Source organism: Hydra viridissima, unplaced genomic scaffold (genome assembly GCF_058129835.1).
Source record: "Hydra viridissima isolate aposymbiotic clone 2 unplaced genomic scaffold, HvirCarnegie_v1 scaffold_16, whole genome shotgun sequence".
In the NCBI taxonomy this organism is placed as follows: Eukaryota; Metazoa; Cnidaria; class Hydrozoa; order Anthoathecata; family Hydridae; genus Hydra; species Hydra viridissima.
Genome location: NW_028324315.1, coordinates 1,362,101 through 1,384,025, shown reverse-complemented (window position 1 = coordinate 1,384,025; position 21,925 = coordinate 1,362,101). Strand labels below are relative to the sequence as shown.

The 21,925-nt window shown below is 32.7% G+C and overlaps 1 protein-coding gene across 2 annotated transcripts; it reads left to right on the top strand.

The window, feature by feature from the left end:
* Positions 1 to 5,302: 5,302 nt before the first annotated feature.
* Positions 5,303 to 13,434, top strand: LOC149877243 (uncharacterized). 2 transcript variants are annotated; one of them, XM_090074348.1, is made up of 6 exons: positions 5,303 to 5,469; positions 9,250 to 9,324; positions 9,395 to 9,457; positions 9,617 to 9,882; positions 9,966 to 10,124; positions 13,148 to 13,434. In XM_090074348.1, exons 2-6 carry the CDS (start codon positions 9,309 to 9,311, stop codon positions 13,295 to 13,297), a joined length of 654 nt encoding a protein of 217 aa, XP_089930474.1. In that variant the 5' UTR covers positions 5,303 to 5,469; positions 9,250 to 9,308; the 3' UTR covers positions 13,298 to 13,434. The 2 variants fall into 2 exon arrangements, with proteins under 2 accessions (XP_089930474.1, XP_089930475.1); XM_090074349.1 differs by having other exon boundaries at positions 5,462 to 5,486.
* The last annotated feature ends 8,491 nt before the right edge of the window (positions 13,435 to 21,925 follow it).

Genomic DNA, 21,925 nt, shown 5'->3' with positions numbered 1-21,925 from the left:
ATAATGTTTTTTTTATAAAAAGTTGCAATAATGTTTCTATAGAGGTTCCAAATACAAAGATATTGCACTAACCACAATATATTTTCATTTTTTTTTTTTTTTTTTTTTTACTTATAAAGCTCATGATTGTAAAAATATAATGTGGAGTTTTGTACCTTAATATTTCAAAAAAGTAAAAATTTTTTTTTTCGATTTTTAAAAGGGTGTATTTTAAAAGGGTGTGAACCACTTTAATTAACTGGTTAAAACAGTTTCAAAAGTTTTGTTAAATTAAGTGAATTTCTCAAGCACACTTAATTGATTAGTCGATGGGAATACCCTTAATTAATATTCCATTAAGTAGGCCTGTTATTTATTGGTATAAAATCTTTGTGTCCATTGTTAAAGTTGCTTCACTCACTGTACAATAGACGCTTTTCAAGGATCACCCAGTTGTGACCAATCTGTAAATAAGTTGTAACACTAAGGAACAGTTTCTTTTGCAATTTTTTTTGAAACTATTTTATTCCTAGATATTAACTTTGAGTTCATGTAACTATAGATTAGAACCAGATAAAAACAAAATAAAAGAAATTTTCTAAAACTGAGAAAGAAAGAGCTACAAAAGGGTGCAAATATCTTTTTTTTTCTAGAATTACGACTAACGCCTTTTTTCGCTGTGGTGGGTCACATTTAGTCAATAAATATAATATCAGTAGGCTAAATTAATTCCATAGCAATTTGGTGGTCTATAATATTGTATCACTCTATAGCAGTGCAAGATTTAAGCGATAAATTATGATGGCGCCGGCAATTCAATGGCCGGCTCAAGTTATAGCTTTGTTTCAGCATTCCTTTTTGTAGTTTCAGTTATTCGTGTAGTGGTAAACCGGTCTAAGATCTCCATCGCAACAATACAGATGGCTGCCAAGTATCGGCTTTAGCGTTTGGTAACGCTCGGCGCCGCGAGTGAGGATTTATATTTATAGTATGTAGTTTATAACTTTCATAATTCTACAACGCTCCACGACTCGACATGACAAACGGTCTACTGTCAAGAAGCATTTCATAGTAGTCAGATATGTTGACAAATGATCTCCACTACTCATCCCAGGACTTTAGCTATCACCAAACTCCATGCGCGCAATCACCACTTGTATCCTGTTATAACATAGCCTAGGCTATCAGTTTATGTGGGGCGGTGCACCCTTAGCGTGTGGTTGCTTGTGTACAGCAGTCACAGATTATTAACTCGTAGCCAACTATGCGTTTTGTATGTTTCACATTAAGATTTAGTTATGTATATCTACATAGGCTAGTGCAATTACTATCCTTTGTTTAAACAGTATTTACGCTGCTTTATTTATAGCATATAAGTTATCTACACAAAAAATGAATTTTTGGTAGCCATGAAAAAATATGCTAAAATGTATTTAAAATCATGGTATTTTCACGGTCAAAGTCAAATTTTACGGAAGTTTACAAAAACGGCTGATTTCACGGAATGTATCACGGATTTCATGACCGTGAAAATGGTTTTTGCCAAGTTATTGCCTGGATAAAATACTCTTATTAGCACTTAAATGGTTTAGATATTGCTTCTTGTCTTTTTAAAAGATTTCCACGGATTTTTTAACTAGCATTTAGAGAAATAATTAGTCAGCTAAATCAGATAAATGAGATAGATGCTCGAGAACTTTTATAGTAGCAAATCATGGCCAAAATATCTTTACTTGCTACCTATAAGAAGTGAAGAAAAAATTCACAGATATTTAATTACAAATAGTAGTTAAACAAATATCTGTTTTTTGTTCAAATTAATGACACCTATTTTTTTTCTCAAACAACTTTTCTTCGGAATTATTGGATGGAACTAATTGATGGAATTAAGGAATGGAATTAACATAAACTGATAGGTTAGTGATTTTGATAAAATTACTGTAGCATAATTGAATACATCAAATTATGCCGTATCTGCAATATTTTGTAGTTATTATTGTTTCAACGGTTACATTTACTTGGATGGAATGAGTTAATAGTTAACCACAATAAAAATCTTTTTGAAATGTTTCTTAAACTTAAATTAATTGAATCTTCTAAAAAAGCGTGATGCTCTTTTTTTACTTTTTGAATACGAAGAGCCAAAAAATGTACTGAGGATCTATTCTATGGAGGGAACGGCTAATTGAAGTTTATCACGGTGAAAGAGTTTGATTTACAAAAAAAAGTTTTGGCAAAATTATCAAAACTGAAATTCTCCGAAATTACCTCGTTTATTTGCAAAATATAACCCGGGTTTAAGTTACAAAAATGAGTACGGTTTTTCCTGGGTAAGAAACACTTAAGAAAAAATATTCAAAAAGTATGACAGCAATCACGTAAAATTACAAGCTAGAATTTTTAGTTATAGTAATTTACTCATAAGCATTCTTATAGATTTTAAAAAGAATATGAATTGGAAAGTTAGTCCTCAAAGAATCATTTTTTCACGTAGACTAGGAAGGTTTTAATAAAAACTCAACAAAACATTTAGCTTAGGAGCATCCATAGTTCATTTAAACTAGGTCGTAATTTTGACATCGTCATTGCTGCTTCTGTCCATTAAAAATATTATAACCAAATAAATTTTGCTTTTTTAAAACACCAGTTTAAATATTCAAAAAGTATTAGTTTAATAGAAGAGCCTGCTAAAATTAAACCTAAAAAAAGACATTTTTGAATATCCTCCATACATAAAAAAAATTAGGATTTGATTAAGACATCTCAAATATTAGAGACTTGACATTTTATTTAAAGTATATTTGTTATTAAATATATATAATTAACATATCGTTTCTGATATAGTCGACGTTTACTTTTTAATATAATTGATAATTTTTTTTTTAATATATCTGACTTTTGTATCAATTGTGAAATTAATTTAAAAATTTATTAAGTAAAATAAAAACAAAACGTTCATTTAACTTTTTGGTCAAAAGACCATCAGAATGACGAGTGGATTAGGAGAGGGAACAAAATATATTCCTTTTTTGATAAAGAAAATTATTGATTTTAGTATTCTGTACATGTCTAGAAGTTGCAACTTCCAAAATTGTTTTTACATATTATGTTCCAGTAGAAATGAATAATACTGAATTCGAATTTCATTAACACTATATATTATAAGGGATCGAGCAAACTTTCGTCAATTAACGAGATAACCGGTATACGAGACGATTTTACTTCTTTCTTAACAACATAACTTAACTATGGCGTACCTCTAGTTCTTCTGTCAAATACATGAAAGTATCCATTTCTAATGATTTCCCCCGATAGAATTTCCATCACAAATGATCATTAAGTTGATGTCATTCCCTTTACAAAAGATGGCTAAACTGTAACAAGCTCTTGCACAAGAAGTAAACTCGACATCCAGTGCTTTTTTTTTCTAATGGACATTACAAAAAATGTGCCACTTTCAGACTTTTAATGACATTTTCAAAATTTCAGTTACCGACTTGATTAAAATATATTCAACTACCAGCATACATACTATTGCCTTTAACAAAGTGTTGCTAAAAGTTAAAAAGTTTCTTGAGAAAGAGTAGTATCTACAAAAATATCCGGAAACAGTTCATCTAACAGATATCAAAAAGACTTTTCAAGTTTCTGCAGTCTGTTTGACTTTGGCTTTTAAAGTGCATCAATGCTAGAGTTTTCTCAAAAACAGATTATTTATCCCTTACTGATTGTAAGATTCAATATAATCAAGTAATCGAGTATCGATAATAGATAATCGAGTGAAATTTCTGGATATGTTAGAGGAGTTCTAAAAAAATGATGATTGTGAAGATTGAGCCAATTGTGATGATTGTGAAGATTGAAAATCCAAATTTTGATAATTGTGAAGATTGAAAATCCAAAAATGATGATTGTGAAGATTGAAAATCCAAAAAGACTTGAAAATGACGTATATTTCAAATGAGGAAGACTTTGATGGAAGGTACCTTGATGGTTCAGAAGAGCAAAAAGTAATTGTGAATTCTGTTTTACAAGTGGTTTACAAAATCGAAGTATCTAGAGCTTTTCAAATCTGTTGGTTGAGGAAGAGTCAGCTATCTTGATACCTGTTTGAAAACTAATATCGTCTTGAAAGATTTTGGATTTTTAAGTCCTACAAAAGTAAACTTCAATTTTTTAGTTTAATTGTCCAGGTAAAATCAAAGGAATAATTAGAAAAATTTAACAGCATCTCAGAAGACCTCTTCAACAATCTATATGTGTAGTGGATGCCAACAGTTTCCCTAGGAAAAGGCTAATAAATGTATTCCGAAATTTTTGTTCAACTTTTATGCAACAGCATTGTCTCATATTAAACCACATCCTACAAATTAGGATGTAGCCAAGAGCTTCGTGATATCGTTGTACCAGAAGCTTGATAAAACTGATTAAATTGTTGTTCCTCCAATACTCAAAAACATAAGCTACTTTTTCCATCCGGAAAATATCTTGGAGGCAGACTTAAATGATGAATATAAAAGTATAAGGAAATTTTCATGTGAGAAAGTTTTATAAGCTCAAAATACTCTCTGGAATGGCAGAGGTTTGCATTTTTCACACAACAATTAAAGTAGCTCCTGAATCCTATTTATCTGAAGATAAATAGATAAAGATATTTTGATCAATATTTTCGCTGAATTTTTTTGGCTAACAATTTCGATCTTATAACAACTAAACTAGCTCTATTTTGATCAATATTGCATTTTCGAATTTTTAATAAATACTAAGTGGCTAGAAATTGGTGACGTATTTGAGAATTCTTTTTTTGGTACAGCTTTAAGTTAAATACGAAACACTGATTTATACTTGTCCTGTATTTGAACTCTATCTTTTTGTACTTTTTGCTCCACCCTAATTTATACTTATATTATGTGGCGTCAAAGTAAGAAGAGAAAATTATTGCGATAAAATTGGGCGTTTAAGAGAAAAATTTATCAAAACTGATTAGTGAAAATCTTTCTTGAATGCTTTTTAAACTATACACGGTGTCAAACACCAAAACGATAGATGAAATAGGAAATATTTCTTTTTTGTTATAGTGGTATTGCGGCCTATAAGCAATCGACAAATAAAAGGTAGCATGAGAAAAAATACTTTTTAAAGCAAATAACTTTGGAAGCAAATGTGAAAAATGCTTAAGTTTGTTTGTCTTCTTTTAGTTTTAATGTAAAAAAGTTATTTGCACTTAAATCAAAAAATTAAATGATTTATGATGTTTTGCTTGCTGTTAGTATTAAAACATGAGACGAGCAATAAGTTCGATTCTAGTGAAATTAGATATTTTAAAATAACAAATGTGTTTGAACGCTCCTTAGTCGGTCATGTGATGGTACTTTCTCAAATACCAACAAGGCAGTAGTTCATGGCCAGTTAACAGTTTTTTAGGCTTGGTTAAAGTGACAGCTGTACACGCTCAACCTTTTCTACGTCTTACAACAGAAATAAATAAAGGTAATGCTATTGGAGTAGTAAAGCAATTTATATTTTACTTTCTGCTTATTTTTAAGTAACTAAAAATTAAAAGGAACTTTCTCTTTTTTTTTTCTTAATACAAAATTCACTACAGATTGTTGTTATTATTTTGTTTCTTTTTATTTATGCATTTTTGAAATATACCACCACAGATAGCATACTTTTACAGATAGAAGACTTTTAGTATCAAGTTCCGCTACACTTTTATTGGTTGTTTTTCTTTCTTTTGGTTGTTGTTATTAAAAATCAACATGATTACTGGTTTTCTTAAATTTATTCTGTTTTTTATTTTTTTCATCAAAACTCAATAATTTAAACTTGATTATATATATTTTTTTTTTTCTTCATAAGAAAATGAATTTTACGAATTAAGGTTCTTATTCTTCTATCCATTAAGTGCGGTCTAGAAATAAAAGTTGTTAAAATCCGTTTCTCCACAAGCCTAACTTTGCTCCATCTGATTAAATAAACTATAAGCAAATAAATTGTTGCAAACTGCAAAGTACATATGAACCGCTGTAAAATAGTACATTCTTTAAACCTTGTAAACAACGACAATAATTAATTGCCTGGGAAAAATTTTTCCATTATTTCAAAACGGAATTATTTGGATCAGAGTGATCAGCATGCCTAGATTGTCAACAGATATTCTATTAATACTGTTTCCACGGTTTTTATTTAACGTTTCCAAAAACTAGTTTGTACTTTAAAACAATAGCTATGTCAACTTCTTCAGATTATAAGTAAGATCACAGCCCAATTAAACTATACTGTCTGTATTCTGCAAAGTCAAGAACTCTTCTGAGCCTCTCCTCACTTAAAACAATTTGAAGAAGAAGTCTTCCTGTAGTAAAATGAGATGAAACTTCTTTGATAACCTAAGTCACTCTTTATCAACATTAGTCATTTGATTGAAAATGACCATTCTTGATCTACTTATTGCACAAAAAGACTATGCTGAATCATGAATAGAATTTCCCAAAAGGCTTGACTACTGATACTACCCCAAACACAGGTCAATGATCAGGAAAGTAAACCCAGTCCGAAGCACAAACAATACCTGGCTTCATATTATGATTAAACCCTTTCCGCACCTATATTTGTTTCCGATCCACTGGAATAACCCTTTCCTACACCTATATCACAGTTTCCAATCCACTCCTGCTAAATTGCAACGGACAACATCTATTTTCTGCTTGACAAGGAGTTGCTTGTCCTCTGCATTAGTAATTACCTCTATCACACCCTTACGTGAAATATCAAAGAACCTCTCAAAAACACCATTCAAAGATTGTTTTTTAACCCTTCAGCTATCCAATTACTTTGTCCTGATTTGATTTCCGTCATACAATTAGCTTTCTTTCTTTCTTTCTGAGTCAATTTGCTGAGTAAAGAGAAATAGCACGGGTGACCATTCTGGTTTTTCATATATTACAAAAATAGTTAACTATAGTAATACCGTGAAATCTCTAAATTGAATCTCTTTAATTCAAAAACCTCCATGATTCGATTAAATTTAAAGTTACCATGAAACGCGCTTAATAAGAGTCAACTTACTACAATTCGAAAATTTTCCCCATAAAATTTAAATTAGAGAGATAGTACTGTAGTAATAATCATAATTGCATAATATTAAATATATAAAATCAAATTTCATTTACCAAGATTTAGTGAAAAAAATTTTGATGTTTAAAAAAAGTGGATATAAACTTTAAATGGGAACCTCATTTAATTTGACAAAAAGCCGCATTTGCTCATCGATGACAAAAAAGTAGTCTTTCTAGCCTTTTACACACACAATAATGACAAAAGACAATAAAAATCATTGTCAAAAAAATTTTCATTAATCATAGCGACACCTAAACAACCTTCAAGTAGCACTTTTTAGCATTGTTTTTCCATATATCTATAAGAACAAAGTCACTGCCAGATTAACTTTTCATAGGCTTGGCGTAAACAACGGAGTAAAAGTAAAGTTGGTCCTATATTGCTCAAACGGATGCAAAGATAATAGTAAAAAATAATTTTTAAAAAATATATATATACTGACAAAAATTTTTTAAAAATATTACTTTGTCCGTTTGCTTTGAACATGCTATTTTTTATATCTTATATTTACTAACTTAACATAAAGCTACGGTTTTAAAACGTGCTTTTAGAACAGAGAAAGAATCAGTGATATCTTGAAAGTCAAGACTTGTCAATACTCGATCTTAAAAAGAGGTAAATATGCCAGTCTGTACAGGCCCGCTGTTGACCATGAAGATGATTTTATCCCTTTTAAATGGCTAAATGATCTTCCTTCACTGCAGTTATTAACAAGCAGCGTTAAGTAAATACGCTGAGAAATAAAAACATTTGAAAAGCCGTCGTGCAGATTATAGCGGTACATTATATTCATTATTTTTTGTGGAGTAATTGGCTTCTCATTTTCTGTAGATGAAAGTTGTTTTAATAAGGAGGGCCGTTGTACCCATTTGTTAAGAAGTTTGCTATTCACATCATTTGAATAATTTAGCAAATGAGTTTTGTGGCTTTGTTATTGCAGTGCTGTTGCTATTGCAATATAAAAGCAAACAATGCTAATCAACTTCTAAATACCCATGATTCTTCGGTTCAAATCAGCAATAAAAACATCAACTGTGACATAAAAAGTGTCAATCTTAATTTGTCCTTTCCTGTTAAATCATTTGCTTGTTCAATAATGTTATCTGTTTTAGGTCCACGGTAGCTAATACGTTTTTCTGTAACTTTACTGAAAAAGTAATTGGCTTAATCTGAATAGTTCAAAATTGTTTCTCAAGAAATACATGCACACCATCTGCTCTAACGCTATTTGTCTGAAAACTTTCATTCCCTTGTGTTTTCAATGCAGATTTATATTTGTTCTAGTGATGCTATTAACTACAGAGTGCACCCGCACGTTTCAACCACCTTGAAAGACATACACAAAATTTCTCTTCTAAATCAGCTGCAGTTTGTCTACTACTTGTTTCTTCATTTTCTACAGCATTTTTCAAAAATGTCCTTCTATAACAGGATCCTGAAAAAATTCTGTTAGCCAAACTTGAGTTTTATCATTTTATTTTAGGGCAATATATTTTATCTACAAAACTACTATTTTAAATTAAAATTTATTTAAAAATGATTTTATAAAGCGAAAATCAACTACATCATAACAAAGATACCTATTACTTAACAATTTTATTATTTTGTAACCAAGCGCTAACTGTGTTAGTAGGCCACAACAATAATGGCAATGCACGAAAATAATTTATTTACAATATATCTACAACAATATTTATACTTTAATAGATTTTTTTTTTTAGTATCCGTGAGATTGCAAGTTACTCTTAAACATTTTGTTCATTCTCAGGTATTAGTGGTGTGACCTACTCTCATAATTTAAAAAAATACAAACAAAATGATGACGTTAATTAGTGATGCAATAACCTCAGTTCTTTAAAATTCAATCTGGCACTGAACAAAGTTATGGTTATGGAGAGAACCTAAGCGAACTTTGATACTTTTTTCCACATAGTTGTGTGCTACTATAATCCATATTCATCTCTTTTTACTATTATTAATAAAGATAGATCTTATTATTATTTATCTATTATTATAATTAAAGACAGACCTTACTATCATGATTAAACATTGATCTTATTATTATTTTTAAACATAAGCCGTATTCACTATAGGTTTTTATTATGATAAATCTTTATATTTGTATCAAAATGTTTACTTGTTTTCGTTTAGCAGCTTTAACTTAAACATTAAACATCGAAAAGAGGTTTCAACCGTTAGAACTGTTACAAATGCAGCACAAAAATGGTAATTGCTAAGCTGTTTAAAACTAATGGTATTTTATACAATTATTAACAATTCACATATCAATATTTAGACCCAGATTTTTCTGAAAACAATAAATCTTCTGAAAATCCAAATGAAGAAATAAATTCAATTGGTAGGTTTTATTGTAACTGTTATAAAAATTGCTTTTAGCGTTTATTTTTATTTCTAGACATTATTATAGACGTTGATTCTTATGCTCGATTAAAGTTTCACTTTTATTTCTTTTTTTTTGATTTTTCATCTTTTTGATTTCATAATAGTTTTCTTTCAGAGCTGGCTCCTCCTGATATGCAATCCCAAGTAACTCAAGCAAATCATTATTCATCGGAATTTAATAATCCCAAGTTTAATCAACTTCCAAGTCCATATCCGATGGGAATCAGCAATTCTCAGTTTAACCAACTTCAAGATCAAGATCCTATGGGAATTGACAATCCTCAATTTAACCAACCTCAAGCTCAATATCCATTGAGAGTTATTTATCAGAAAAACTCGGATATGACGAAAGAAGACAATATTCTGTTATACCATTCTCAGGTAACAACTTTCACCCTACTCATTCATGTTCTTTACTAGATTTAATTTAATTTATTGTAAAATGTTCACTGCGTTTTCTTTAGACAAACCAGGTAGTTAATGCTAATGTGAACAGCTCTACAGTCTCCATAGAAGAAAAACCTTTTAATCCACGTCCACCAAATTACAAGTGTCTCGCTTTTTTTTCCTGCTTATGTTGCTTTTGGCCACTTGGATTGTTTGCTGTTTGCAAATCCTATGACGTAAGTTAAATAAATAGCACCATTATTAGTGCATGGGTTATGTTTTAAGAAGGACGAGCGAAATACAGGCTGTTTGTCTATTTTGATAATTCTAACAAACAGCTCAATACAAAATAAAATGAAAAATTTTTATTTGAAGCCATTTAAATGTTTTTTTCTATCATGAACACAATCTATGGCTAGATAAGTTCAGGTCTTATTAAATCAACTAAAATTAAGCTTAACATTTACAGTCACTGCTGTGCAGTAGGAAGCCAATATATGTTATATAGCCATAACATAACTTGGTTTCCTACAAAGTTCTTTCAAGTTAAAAGCCAGATTTTGGACGAGTTCTTTAATGCTCATTTTGCAAATATCCAAGTTGATCATTTTGCAAATATCCAAGTTACTTTTAATGTTTCCTCACTATTCAATCTTTTCTTTCATTTCATTCGCTTCAAGAAAAAAGTGCGAAGAATTCAAAACTCAAAAAATCTAAAAATTAATCAAGCCAAAAATAATATTAATTAAACCCTAACGAAATTTTGAGTCAAAAATGACATTTGTGGTTTGCTTTTTTACTGCTTGAGATTTGTCGAACAATATTTAATTCCCATCCCTTTTGATTTAAAAAAATGTAAAAATCAACTTATAAATAGAATAAAAATAATATTTCTAATATATTACTAAATATCTATAATGATCTACACTAATTCGTACCACTCAAAGCGCCATTTTGTTTATGATAAAAAATCTCCATCCGATATAAGTTACAGAGAATGTTTCCAACAAATCAAAAAATATTTGAATTTGATTTCAAAGCAAGGATTACGCTAAAGTACCAATAAAAGTTCAAAAATGAAGAATTGAAATCATTACTCAATTAAGATCTATGCTAAAAGCTTAAAGAGCTGTCAGACTCAATTATTGTTCAAGAATCGATTGTGAGCAAGCGTTTAAAGTTGGATTTTGCGCCTTCGGACAACAATTTATTTTAATTGACGCAGCATGGCCTTTAAATTGAATGATTTCTTTTTCGTTTTTTTTTTTTTTTTCTATTGCGCTATTTTCATTTTTCTATTTCCCCTACAAACAATGATTTCTGTCAAATAAAGAGAAAAATAGTGAAATTCTTTCGCTAAATATTAAAATCAAAACTCAACTTACAAAATACAACATTTAGCCGTTCTCTCTATAGGAGAAAAACCGCAACGCATTTTTTAGTATTTTTATTCTGCATTTAAATTTCAACTTATTATTATATTAGTATTGTAGTCAATTACATTATTATATCTGGAAAACGCACTATTTATAGCACTGAAAGTGATTAGGATAAGAATTCAAAAGGCTTATGAATTATTCCTAGTTTTTTGAAAGATTTCTACGGCTTTTCCACCAGTATTTAGAAAAATAACTGGTCGGTGAGATTAGATAGATGCTGAAGAAGTTCTATAGCAGCAAATATCATCATGGTTGAAGTATCTTTACTTGTTACTTGATACAAGTAATAAAGAAATCACATTTAATTGCAGAAGATAGCTGAGCATGTTTTGATCTAGAGGTGCTTTTATATATTCTTTAGTCCTATGAGGTTTCTAACGAGATTTTCATTAAATAATTAGTTGTAAAACCAAATCACAACGTTGAAAAAAGTTCGTTTCTCGGTAAAGCTAATGCTTCAGCATCAATTTAAAAAAATCAGTACATTTTTTATGTACACCTTTTTGTCAGAAAGATGGGAAGGTATTACACACTAAAGGTAAATTTAAACCTGACCACGAAGATGTTGCAAGCATGTTGCTGGTGAATTATTTCCATTAATATATGAATAAGTACAACTAAGTATAACTAAGTATAAATTCTGTTCTGGTTAATGAAACATGTGCAGATGTATTGTAGAAATATTCCAGGTGAAAAAAAAAAAAGGTCTGAGCCAAAAAAGTTTTCAAAGTTGATTTTTGAAGAGTAATTTGATAAAAAGTTCAAGCAACTCACAAAAGCATGCTTTTGAATCAGAAGATTGAGACTTAAGCGCAATACATATATTTTCCCATAAGCCAAATAAGGACTAATTCCTTTTATTTTATTAATCCCTTTTTAATTCAATCAATTCGTTTGCGGAATTATGTTCGCAATTTGAAAAAGGTACAGACAGACAAACGGAATTATGTTCGTAATTTGAAAAAGGTACAAAAAGATGTAAGCATTTCAATATATAGTTCACTGAAGTCCAAACATCACCCTTGTTCATCGATATTTTTCATCTAAACATTTTTGCATTGTTTTTTTTTTTTGTAGTTTGTTTTGTTGCCGAAATTGTTTGCATATACAGTTAAAAATTTATTTCAAGTCACTATTATTCTCCTAACATGCCTTGTCGAAATTTAATAGTGCGAAGTCTTCAATTAAGAGGTGAAGTCAAAATCTTGTGAAAACTAAAAATAGCTCAGATTCTGCGTTCATTACATGTCCTCTGCTCCTTTTATTGTAGTTACTATTTGTTGTTTTATCAATGTTTGTATTTGACCTCGAATGTAAATGTTTGCTTGCAGCAGATTTGAAATGTTTAAGTAGAACTTTGAATCTGTTGTATGATTCAAAGCCAGTAAAAAATTTAAAATATGCTTAACTATGATTAAAAGTGTCAGCTGCAAGTTTTGATTTGTTGTTTGACTTTGAATCTTAACGAGATCATTCTGACACTTAAATATTGATTTCGAGTCATTTAGCTGTATACTAGCTTAATATTGAATTTTTACAACTAAACTTTTCTATGTGAAGTTTCATAAATATAGCTTTTCTATCCCCGCCATTTCAATAAGTTTTTAATATTTTTCTCTCACTAGAAAAACATTTAGGGAAGAAAACGCTGATTTTCTTTTTGCTAAGGTTTCTTAAAGACGTTTTTTGATTTTTAGCTCACTTTTGATGCAAAAATGTATGTCTTTTATTTAAGAGTTGCATTCTTGAAACAAAATAATCAGTTTGGCATTGAATAAGACATTAGATAATTTTGAATATATCAGTGATGTTTTTTTTAGGTCGATTCAGCATTTATAGAAGGAAATCTTGCCAAATCGCAAACCGCTTCTGTTGCCGCCAGGAGATATGCATTAATTTCAATTGGATTGGGAGTTGTTTTAACTTGTCTCGTTTTAGTTTTAAACATAGTTCAATTATCAGCTATTTAACCGTTTTTAACAAACTTAAAGTTTTATTAAAATTAAATAACACAAAATAGCCATCAACAGTTTTTTACAGAAAGATATGTGATGTAGCTGCAAAAACTATATTTGATTAAGAAATACATGATATGTCAATGCTAAAGTAATTAAAGTCCTAATATAAAAGAGTTAAGATGGTTACAAAATATTTAGCACTAGAAAAATAATATTTTGATTATCCCAATGCTAAAAATGAAGATTATTTGTATCAGATGATTTAGCAGCCTCATAAATGAACATTAGATGCAGTAATCTTATGGAACTGTATACATCTTTACTATAGTTATATGCAACTACTAGGGCTAGAGGGTTCTGGCTCATTTTCATTTTTTGCAAATCTTTTTGTGGGCATGGGTTCTGGCTCATATATTTTTTCATTATTTTTTTTGTGTGCAGACGATGCGGTTCTGGCTTATTTTGATTTTTTCTCCGTTTGAACCGTGCATCATTTTTAAAAAACTTTATTTTTGAAAATTTTTCAGTTTGTAATGTCTGACGTCATGGTGCTTGTCCCGCCTGTCCATATAAAAGCGTTTTTTATATACGCGCATTTTTAGAATTACCACAAGGTATTGACAATGTCTTGAAAGTCATTTTCTTCATCCAATTTCAAGACGTTAAGACACAAGTGACCACAATAAGACGTGTCACCAAACTGGACCCTTTCGCTGTTGTAAAAGACGGGATTTTTTAAATATTTAACGAGCTCGACGAGAGGGGGTTGAGCGTAAGAGTCAAAGCTGTATTTTTTGTCCCCGTCCTTACGCCAACAGACCCAATGGAACCCATTCGTGCTTGAATCTCCCGTGTTGACAATGCCACATTCTTTTTTCCTTGTCTTTTTTGGAAACTCATCCCTGACAAAAACGCCTTTGAAGTTTTTTATTTTAAGCTTATTTGCCGCCTTTATCAATTGAAAGTTCGTCAAAGCCTCGTCAGGCAAGACAATTCCTTCGACATTGATCATTTTATTTACATTATTTTGTTGTTTTTAATTTGTAATGTCCGTGGGCGAGTGTGTGAATTCCATCCTCAAAGACGACTCTTTTATCGTCGTCAGCGCTGAGTACAACTTTGTTAATTTCTGCAGTGTAAATTTTGTACAGATGTGATCTGATGACTTTCATTTTCCTGAGCTGTTCGTTTTTAGTCATTAAGCAGCTTTTTTTAATCTTCGTGTGTGATGTATTTTTGGACGACATTTTTTTTCACCCCTTTGCATTTTTTGTAATCTTTTTCATGAAGTTTGTAAGAGTACAATTAGGACCGGAGCCCAACAAATTCTTCAATTTATTTTCCTGCAGCTTCGTCTTTAAACATGCAAATAACCTCTTGTTAACACCTGTTTTAAACCTAACGCTTTGAATGGCGGGATGGTTTTTGTCAAATTCGCTTGCGTCGAATCTGCTCATCACGTCATCAGCAATGTCTTTGTAAAAATCATCCGTATTGATTTCGTAAATGAGGGAGTCCGTTTCTGTCAGCAGCAACTTTGCACAATTGGAGTACTTATTCTTGATGTAATCGTAATGAAACTTATACATTAAAGTTTTGCCTAAATCCAAGATGCACATTCTCAAATAAATGGGTTTGTTGTAAACCAGCTTTGTTCTTTTCATATGAACGGCGATCAAGTTTTCATCGAATATGGTGTGACTTTCGTAATTGGGTTTGGAAGCTAATTTCTTGGCTTCTTCCCTTTTTGTCACAAGTCTCAGGTCTACTCTTTTTTCAATGTTTTCCATGGTTTTTCCAAACACTGAATTGTTTATCAGTTTGAAAAAGTCCTTTTCAAAGTCGTTGGTGGCTTGAGTTCTTAAATGGGTGTTGAGATCGATGTATTTTTTCAGCTAATCTTATTCCTCAAATTTGATGCCTCTATGTACCATTGAAATTTTTAACCCCAATCGTTCATACAATTTCAGGTTTTCATAATGGATGACATAATTCTTTTTGTCGTTCAAGTTTTAAACGAGCTTGTCCACTTTGTTAATGATCATTCTTTCAGGCGCCAAAGGGTAATCGTTGTGCTCGTCATGGAGACTTTCATGGTAATCCAAATCGACTTCCAAAATACACGGCAAAGATTTCAAATGGGAGAGCTCGTCTTACTGGATGAACGACGTGTCTTTGCTTGGATCGAACAAATCTCCCATATATTTATTGTTTGAAGTTCCAAGTCGGTTCGATATCATACTGATTCCTCCTCGGATTCCTTTCTTGATCATCAGCGCCATGTCGTAATCGCTCAGAAGCTCCAAATTTATTTTTGTCATTTTGAGTGCAGCGTCCCATGCCAATCCGGAAGACGTGTAATACCAGGCGGGGACAAGCTTGCAATTTTTAATGCAAACGTCTCTAAAATTCTCAAGGACATCCGGTAGCATCAGCAAGTCAGAGACGTTGTACAAGTCGTGGTAATCACTGAACGTTTTGCAATGAAACTCGTCCCAAACCGTTTTGGCGTGCGATTAATTTTCGTCGCTTATTCCTTCATGGTTGACTTTGGAGAAAAACGACTCTTTGGGAGGCAATTGCGTTTCAAAAAGCTTATCGATTGAGTCCATCCAATCGTAAGGGTAAACGCCTTTTCTGAGCAGCAGATCAAACTGCTTTCCGGAATAATATTTGGCGACGTTTTTGCATTGATCTTTGGTCAGATTTTTGGACAAGCTGTCCAAACTGGAAGCCATAAATCTGAAGCTGTCAATAAATCTTAATTCTCGTTTCAATTCAATGACCTTTCCTCTTTTTCGAACTCTCTCACATTGATTTCTTTTGAAAAGCTGATATATTTTTCCTCGTTGTTGGGGATGCAGTTTTACTTTCCACCTGACAATTTCTTGATGAGCAAGTGGCTGTCATAACCTGACAAATTGTGAGACACGACAGGGAAGAATTTGGGAATTTGATATTTTGTATTGCAACTGCTGTGAGCTGTTCCTCTGTACTTCCCCGTGATGTGACAGTGGTCTCGCACATTGTCATTTCCGTAACTTTCTTTGCAAATGTGACACATGGTTGTATAATTAAAGTCCTTTTCATCATCATGAGTCATGACCATATTTTTTTAAAATCTAATCCTTTCGTAAATCTCCGTATGTCTTTTTCGAGCATCTCCACAAATATTTTGGCGACGTCATCCGTTTCGCTTGTTGCTGTGAACGTCACCGGCTTTCCTTCATAAATGGTTTAGTCAAAGCATTTGATGAAGTAACAGAAAGAGCTCGGAGTGTGTTTTTGGTACTGCTTGGTGTAAGATTGATCAGGATCGCACTTATCAATATCGCCCTTGTCGATCGGAGTGATGAAACTTTCAAAGTTGGGATACACCACAAACGGAACTCTCATTGATCTTTCTTTATGGGAGAACTGGATGGTTGAATTTTTTTCAGGAAGTTAGATTCTGACAGAGCTGTGATCTTGACAGTAAGTCCAATGCTTGGAAAGAGCTTCCTCGCTGTTCATCCCTTGCAAGCAATTTCTGCAATAATATTTTTTTCCATGATGTGCTGATGTTTGCGAGGAAGCAAATCGGCTGAAATCTTTGATCAAGCAATAATGATTTGTCTTATCGTTTGAAATGAGAAGCAAGTCGATGTGATGCTTTCGATCCAAACATTTCGATATCCTCAAAGGATAAGGGGATTTGTTTTCGCATCCAAAAACGTTCACGCTGATGTCCTGATTGTTTTTCTCAAACTTTTCAATTTGATGGAGCGTGACTGGGAAATTTATACCTTCCCAATTCAACTCTTTCGATTTTTCAATGAGCTCTTTATCGGTTCTTTCACAGTTTTTTCCTTTCATGTTCAGCGCCCTGGTGACACACCATTTAAAGCATTCATTGTCTTCTGTGTTGGTCATGTTGATAATTGCCTTTTTGCTCGTTAGAAACGGGTCCAGACGGATGTGTGACGAAGCGCTGAGGGAATTGTAATGAATCATGTTAATGTCCATCCTCAAAATGGCAGACACTCTGCAATTTGATCCCACCTTGTTGTACTTGGTCAAACTCTCCAGGATTTTTTCTTTCGCTCTGTCATACAACTTTCCCAAATCCGAAGCCTCCAGCACAATTTCAGTGAGGGATGAAAAAAGGGACAGTTCCAGTTATTTCCTCACCAGTGGTAATGCTTACACATTTCATCTCGCACGTCAAAACAATGCGCACTTTTTTATTTTTGTTTTCGTTCATGACTTTCACAGCTCCATATTTCGCATAGTTTAAAAAGGCGGAGGTGTCATGATGATTTCCTTCAGCATCATAAGAAAAATATTTAACAACCCGATCCACCGCATGATTGGTCAATTTAAACTCAATTTGTTGTTTGTTGAATAAAATAGATTTGAAAGACTTTATTCTTTTTTCGACTCCGTCTCTTGCATCGCTCACTTTTTTCTTCACCTCCTCTGGAACGTATGGACCAATCGATTTAAGCACATTGTTGAAACTGTTGAAGACAACATTCCTTACAGCAGTTGTCAACATTGAAAATAAACCAGGAGCCAACACAAGTTACGAATCTGGAACAATCTCGTCAAGGATGTGATGCGATGACATTAACAGCCTTCGGAAAGATATCTGATTTAGGCATGAGAGCTGGTTTCCACATGAGAGGTCTTGGTGGAATTATGGACGGTTTCGGAGCGATGACAGGTCTTTGAACAATCGGAGGTCCTGGAGCGATGACAGGTCTCAGAGGTCTCGGAGCAGGCACCGGTCTCACAACAACAGGTCTAGGCGCAGGAACCGGTCTTTGAGCAATTGTCTGCAGAGCTCTCACGAGATCGGACTTTGGCATCTTGTAATAATATTTTATTTTTTTGACTTTGGCGATTTCTCGCAATTCTTTCACTGTTTTGTTTTCCATTTTTAATATGCCAAGGTTTTCTTTAAGTCATTTCAATTTTTTAACTTTTGTCATGTTAAAAAATTCTTTCAATTTTCGACTTTGCTGTTTTTGAGGTTTTCAAGTTTTTCAGAATTAATAAATTCAATCTTGATTCCGTTGTCCACCTGTCCATCTCGACGCTCCAAATATCTCCATCCATGTCCAGTCTCTCTCATTGTAAAGAGTCTTATAAAGAGACTTGTACTCGATCACCTCGCCAGTTTCAACATGAATCAGCCTCACAGTTACGGGCTTTTTCCTAATCAGACCGAGCCTTTTATATTTGGGGTTAATCTGTTTTTTTTCTTTTTCAGGTTTTAATTGACGTACCACAGGTCTCTTTTCTTTTGCGTCTTCGAAAATTAAATCTTTAGGGATAAGATTATTTTCAACCGCAATCATCATCAATGTAATTAAATTGTTTGCCGTTTTGGAAACTCCATTTTCTATCAGTAATTTTTTTAAATACGTTGTCGTGTATCTCATTTTTCATTTGACAAAATCTTATTTAAGTCAATTCAATTTTTCAAATTTTCATCAAGATTTATTCAGATTAAAAAAGGATTTAATAAATGGCAGTCATGTTTGTGCAATCGGACACGAATTTCATTATTCTGTCGGAAATAATCACTGCGAATATTACGATATTTGCAAGAGTCGCTGATCGGAATTTAACGTTAACAACCAATTCAGCAGTTTCAGATACCACTCTCTCATTTTGCTTGCTGATATCAACAAAGTACTATGGATACAATTTTATATATTCAAGCAAGGACAACCCCGATTGACAAACAAGTTCGTTTGTGCCGTAATATTTTTCATCAAACGAGAATGCATCTGAATGGGCCATGACAACTATCTTTTCTCCAAAATTCAAGTCGTAATTGTAATTTGGATACTTTATTCCATTAAGGGTCACGTAAAAATTGCTGACATCGCAATGATCAAATATGGATGGATTAACAGTTTGACTGGAAGATCTGTTCTGCTGAAGTCCAAGTATGACAAATCTTGAAAAGCTTTTGTCTGTGATTCTTCCGAGCGACCAGGTGAATTCTGTGCGACCAGATGAAACAATCTGCCTTTCGAATCTGTTTGACTTATAAGCCACTGGAATGGGTATCTTTTTAGCCATTAAATTGATGAAATCGTTCTTCTCAAAATATCCATTTTAAGTCTCGGCATATTAAGTCTGAATATTTTAAGGTCAATCATTCCTGCACTGACGCTCTCAGCTCTGTAAATAGCATCATCATTTTCTTTCTTTGTAAAGTTGATGGTGTGTCTGAATCCATAAACAACTTTGTCATATGTTTCGCAAAACCCAAAAATGTGTTTCAATGGTATTCTAAAGGAGAAAACTCCAATGGATGTGGTGTCTGCAAACAAGTGATCTCGCCTGACGTTGAATCCTGCATTTGTAACAAGATTTGACGTATCCATGTACCACATCTGTTTTAATCCATCTGCAAGCTGAAATCCATAAGGATATTTCATCACTCCAAGCTTGGTTGTTGCTTGACCTGGATAAATGACTCTCTCCATTAGCTCTGTATAAGTCATAAGTGACATTGCTGAACAAATACATCTTTGAATTGCTCACACATGCAATTTTGTCTGTGGTTTCGTAAACAGTGCCATCATTCTTTTTTAATAGTCCTTCGATGAGGATGTAAGCCTCTGATGGCACTGTTTGAATCGAATGATAGTCAATTTCAAAAGTGATCGTGCCTAAAGAATTTAAATCGAGATTTGTCTGAAGGTACTCTAAAAAATCAGTTTTTTCAATCCCATTGTCGAATTCTGGATTTTCGGTAACTCTTAATCTGTCGGTGTTTATCATTTTTTATATAAAAATTAAAAAATTTAATTCGTTTTTTTAACGCGATTAAAACCCCACTCCCCATTCTCACAAAATCTTGAATTCTGGACGCATTCTTTTTTTGTCATTTTCTGATTATGGATAAACCAAACAATTTTTTATGCAAATCGTAAATCGGACTCTCAGCACCATTATTTATCAGATGATCTGGCTTCACTGTCTCGGCTAAAATGTTCGGCTTCACTGTTCCAGTCTTGGTATACACTTTCTTAATCACCTTCTTTTCTTTGTCAATAGCTACGTCTTTTGCAGTGAATATGGCAAAAGAGGCTAACTCTTTACTAGCGAACTTAGCTGCCATGATCGCCTCTCTTCCAAGTTCGCTTTTTGCTACATTTTTAAGCAAATTCGCTGTTGATTTTGACATGCTTGAAGTTGCCGCTCTTCTCAAAAAGTTTTTAATCGTGTCCACAATGCCACCTCCGACGACGATGTGTTTTTTAACATATCTTCGTTTATTTATGATTAGCATTTTAAAATGAGCAAATAATTTTTTTAAATGAGAAAACATTTTTTATTACATATCAATGAATCTTTGAATCGATTTATATTGATCTTTATTTATCTCTCCTTGCCTCAGCAGCTCATTGCAAACGGCCACAGCTTCATTTCTCGACCCTGCATTTCCAGCATGACAAGCAGCGATGCTCAAGTCGAGCTTTTGCACAAGAGCATTCGGATCGCTTGGAAGTATAATTACTCCATGACCTTTTATGACCTTTTCAGAAAGCACCATTTTTTCCCAAATAGGTCTTATGACTTGTCGATATTTTTCACTCCTTGAGGTTTTTGGCTTGTTTGGATTTGAATCAGATCTTATGGCTTCACTGTCGATCAGAATTTTTGAGTAATTTTGCAAATCTTCATCAGTAACATCGCTTCATTTGTCAGGAGGAGTGGATTTTGTCACAAGCTCCCAAAGACCACTTGTTCTTTTGTAGCTTTCTCCTCCAACAATAATATCATTTCCATCCACTTCCATCCCCATTTTTCCAATATAAATTTTATCTCCAATTTTGTTCATCTCGAAATTTCTTCTCTTTTTTCGATCGTAAACCTCATTGTACATGTTCAAGAAATGGGACGAAATATCACCCAGTTCCTGCAAATCAATTGATTCGAGCGGATTTAATTCATGCTCAAATGGATTTTCAATCTTCATACTCTTGATATTTTTTCATTGCTTTCATATATAAGGAAAAGCGGGTTCTGGCGCATGAGCACAAAAAGCATGAACGACGCATCAATTTTTTTAATGAAAGTAGTGTCTAAAATGCATATTTTGATGTGTTTGAAGGTGATTTTGATGAATTTTCAGTTTTAAAAAGCGTGCATCCTTTTAAAAATGGTTTCTTCAAAAATTTAAAGCCTTTTTTCAAACCTCAGCGATGTTTCGTGTCTTGTAGTGACCGATGGCTAAGGTGGTGTGAGTGCTATCATTCAATAGTATCCTCTTTTCATCGTTAGCGCTGAGTGCGACCTTGTTGATTTCTTCGGTGTATATGTCATGTTGATGGGATCGGAAAACGTTCATGGTTGCAAGGTGTTCTTCCTTATTTATTAGACAGTCATAGTAGTCTTGATGAGTGAGGTGATTTTTGACCGCGTTCTTTTTAACCCCTTTGCATTTTTTGTTTTCTTGATCTTCTTTTTCAATTTCTTCAGGGATGTAGTAAGAGTAGAGCTTAGGTCTAAGTCCAACAAATTGCGTGATTTGCTTTCCACCGGTCTCATCTTTGAACTTTCCAATAACCTTTTTATTTTTGCCTACTTTGAAGCCAACGTTTTTAATGGCAGGATGGTCTTTAGGAAAGTCGC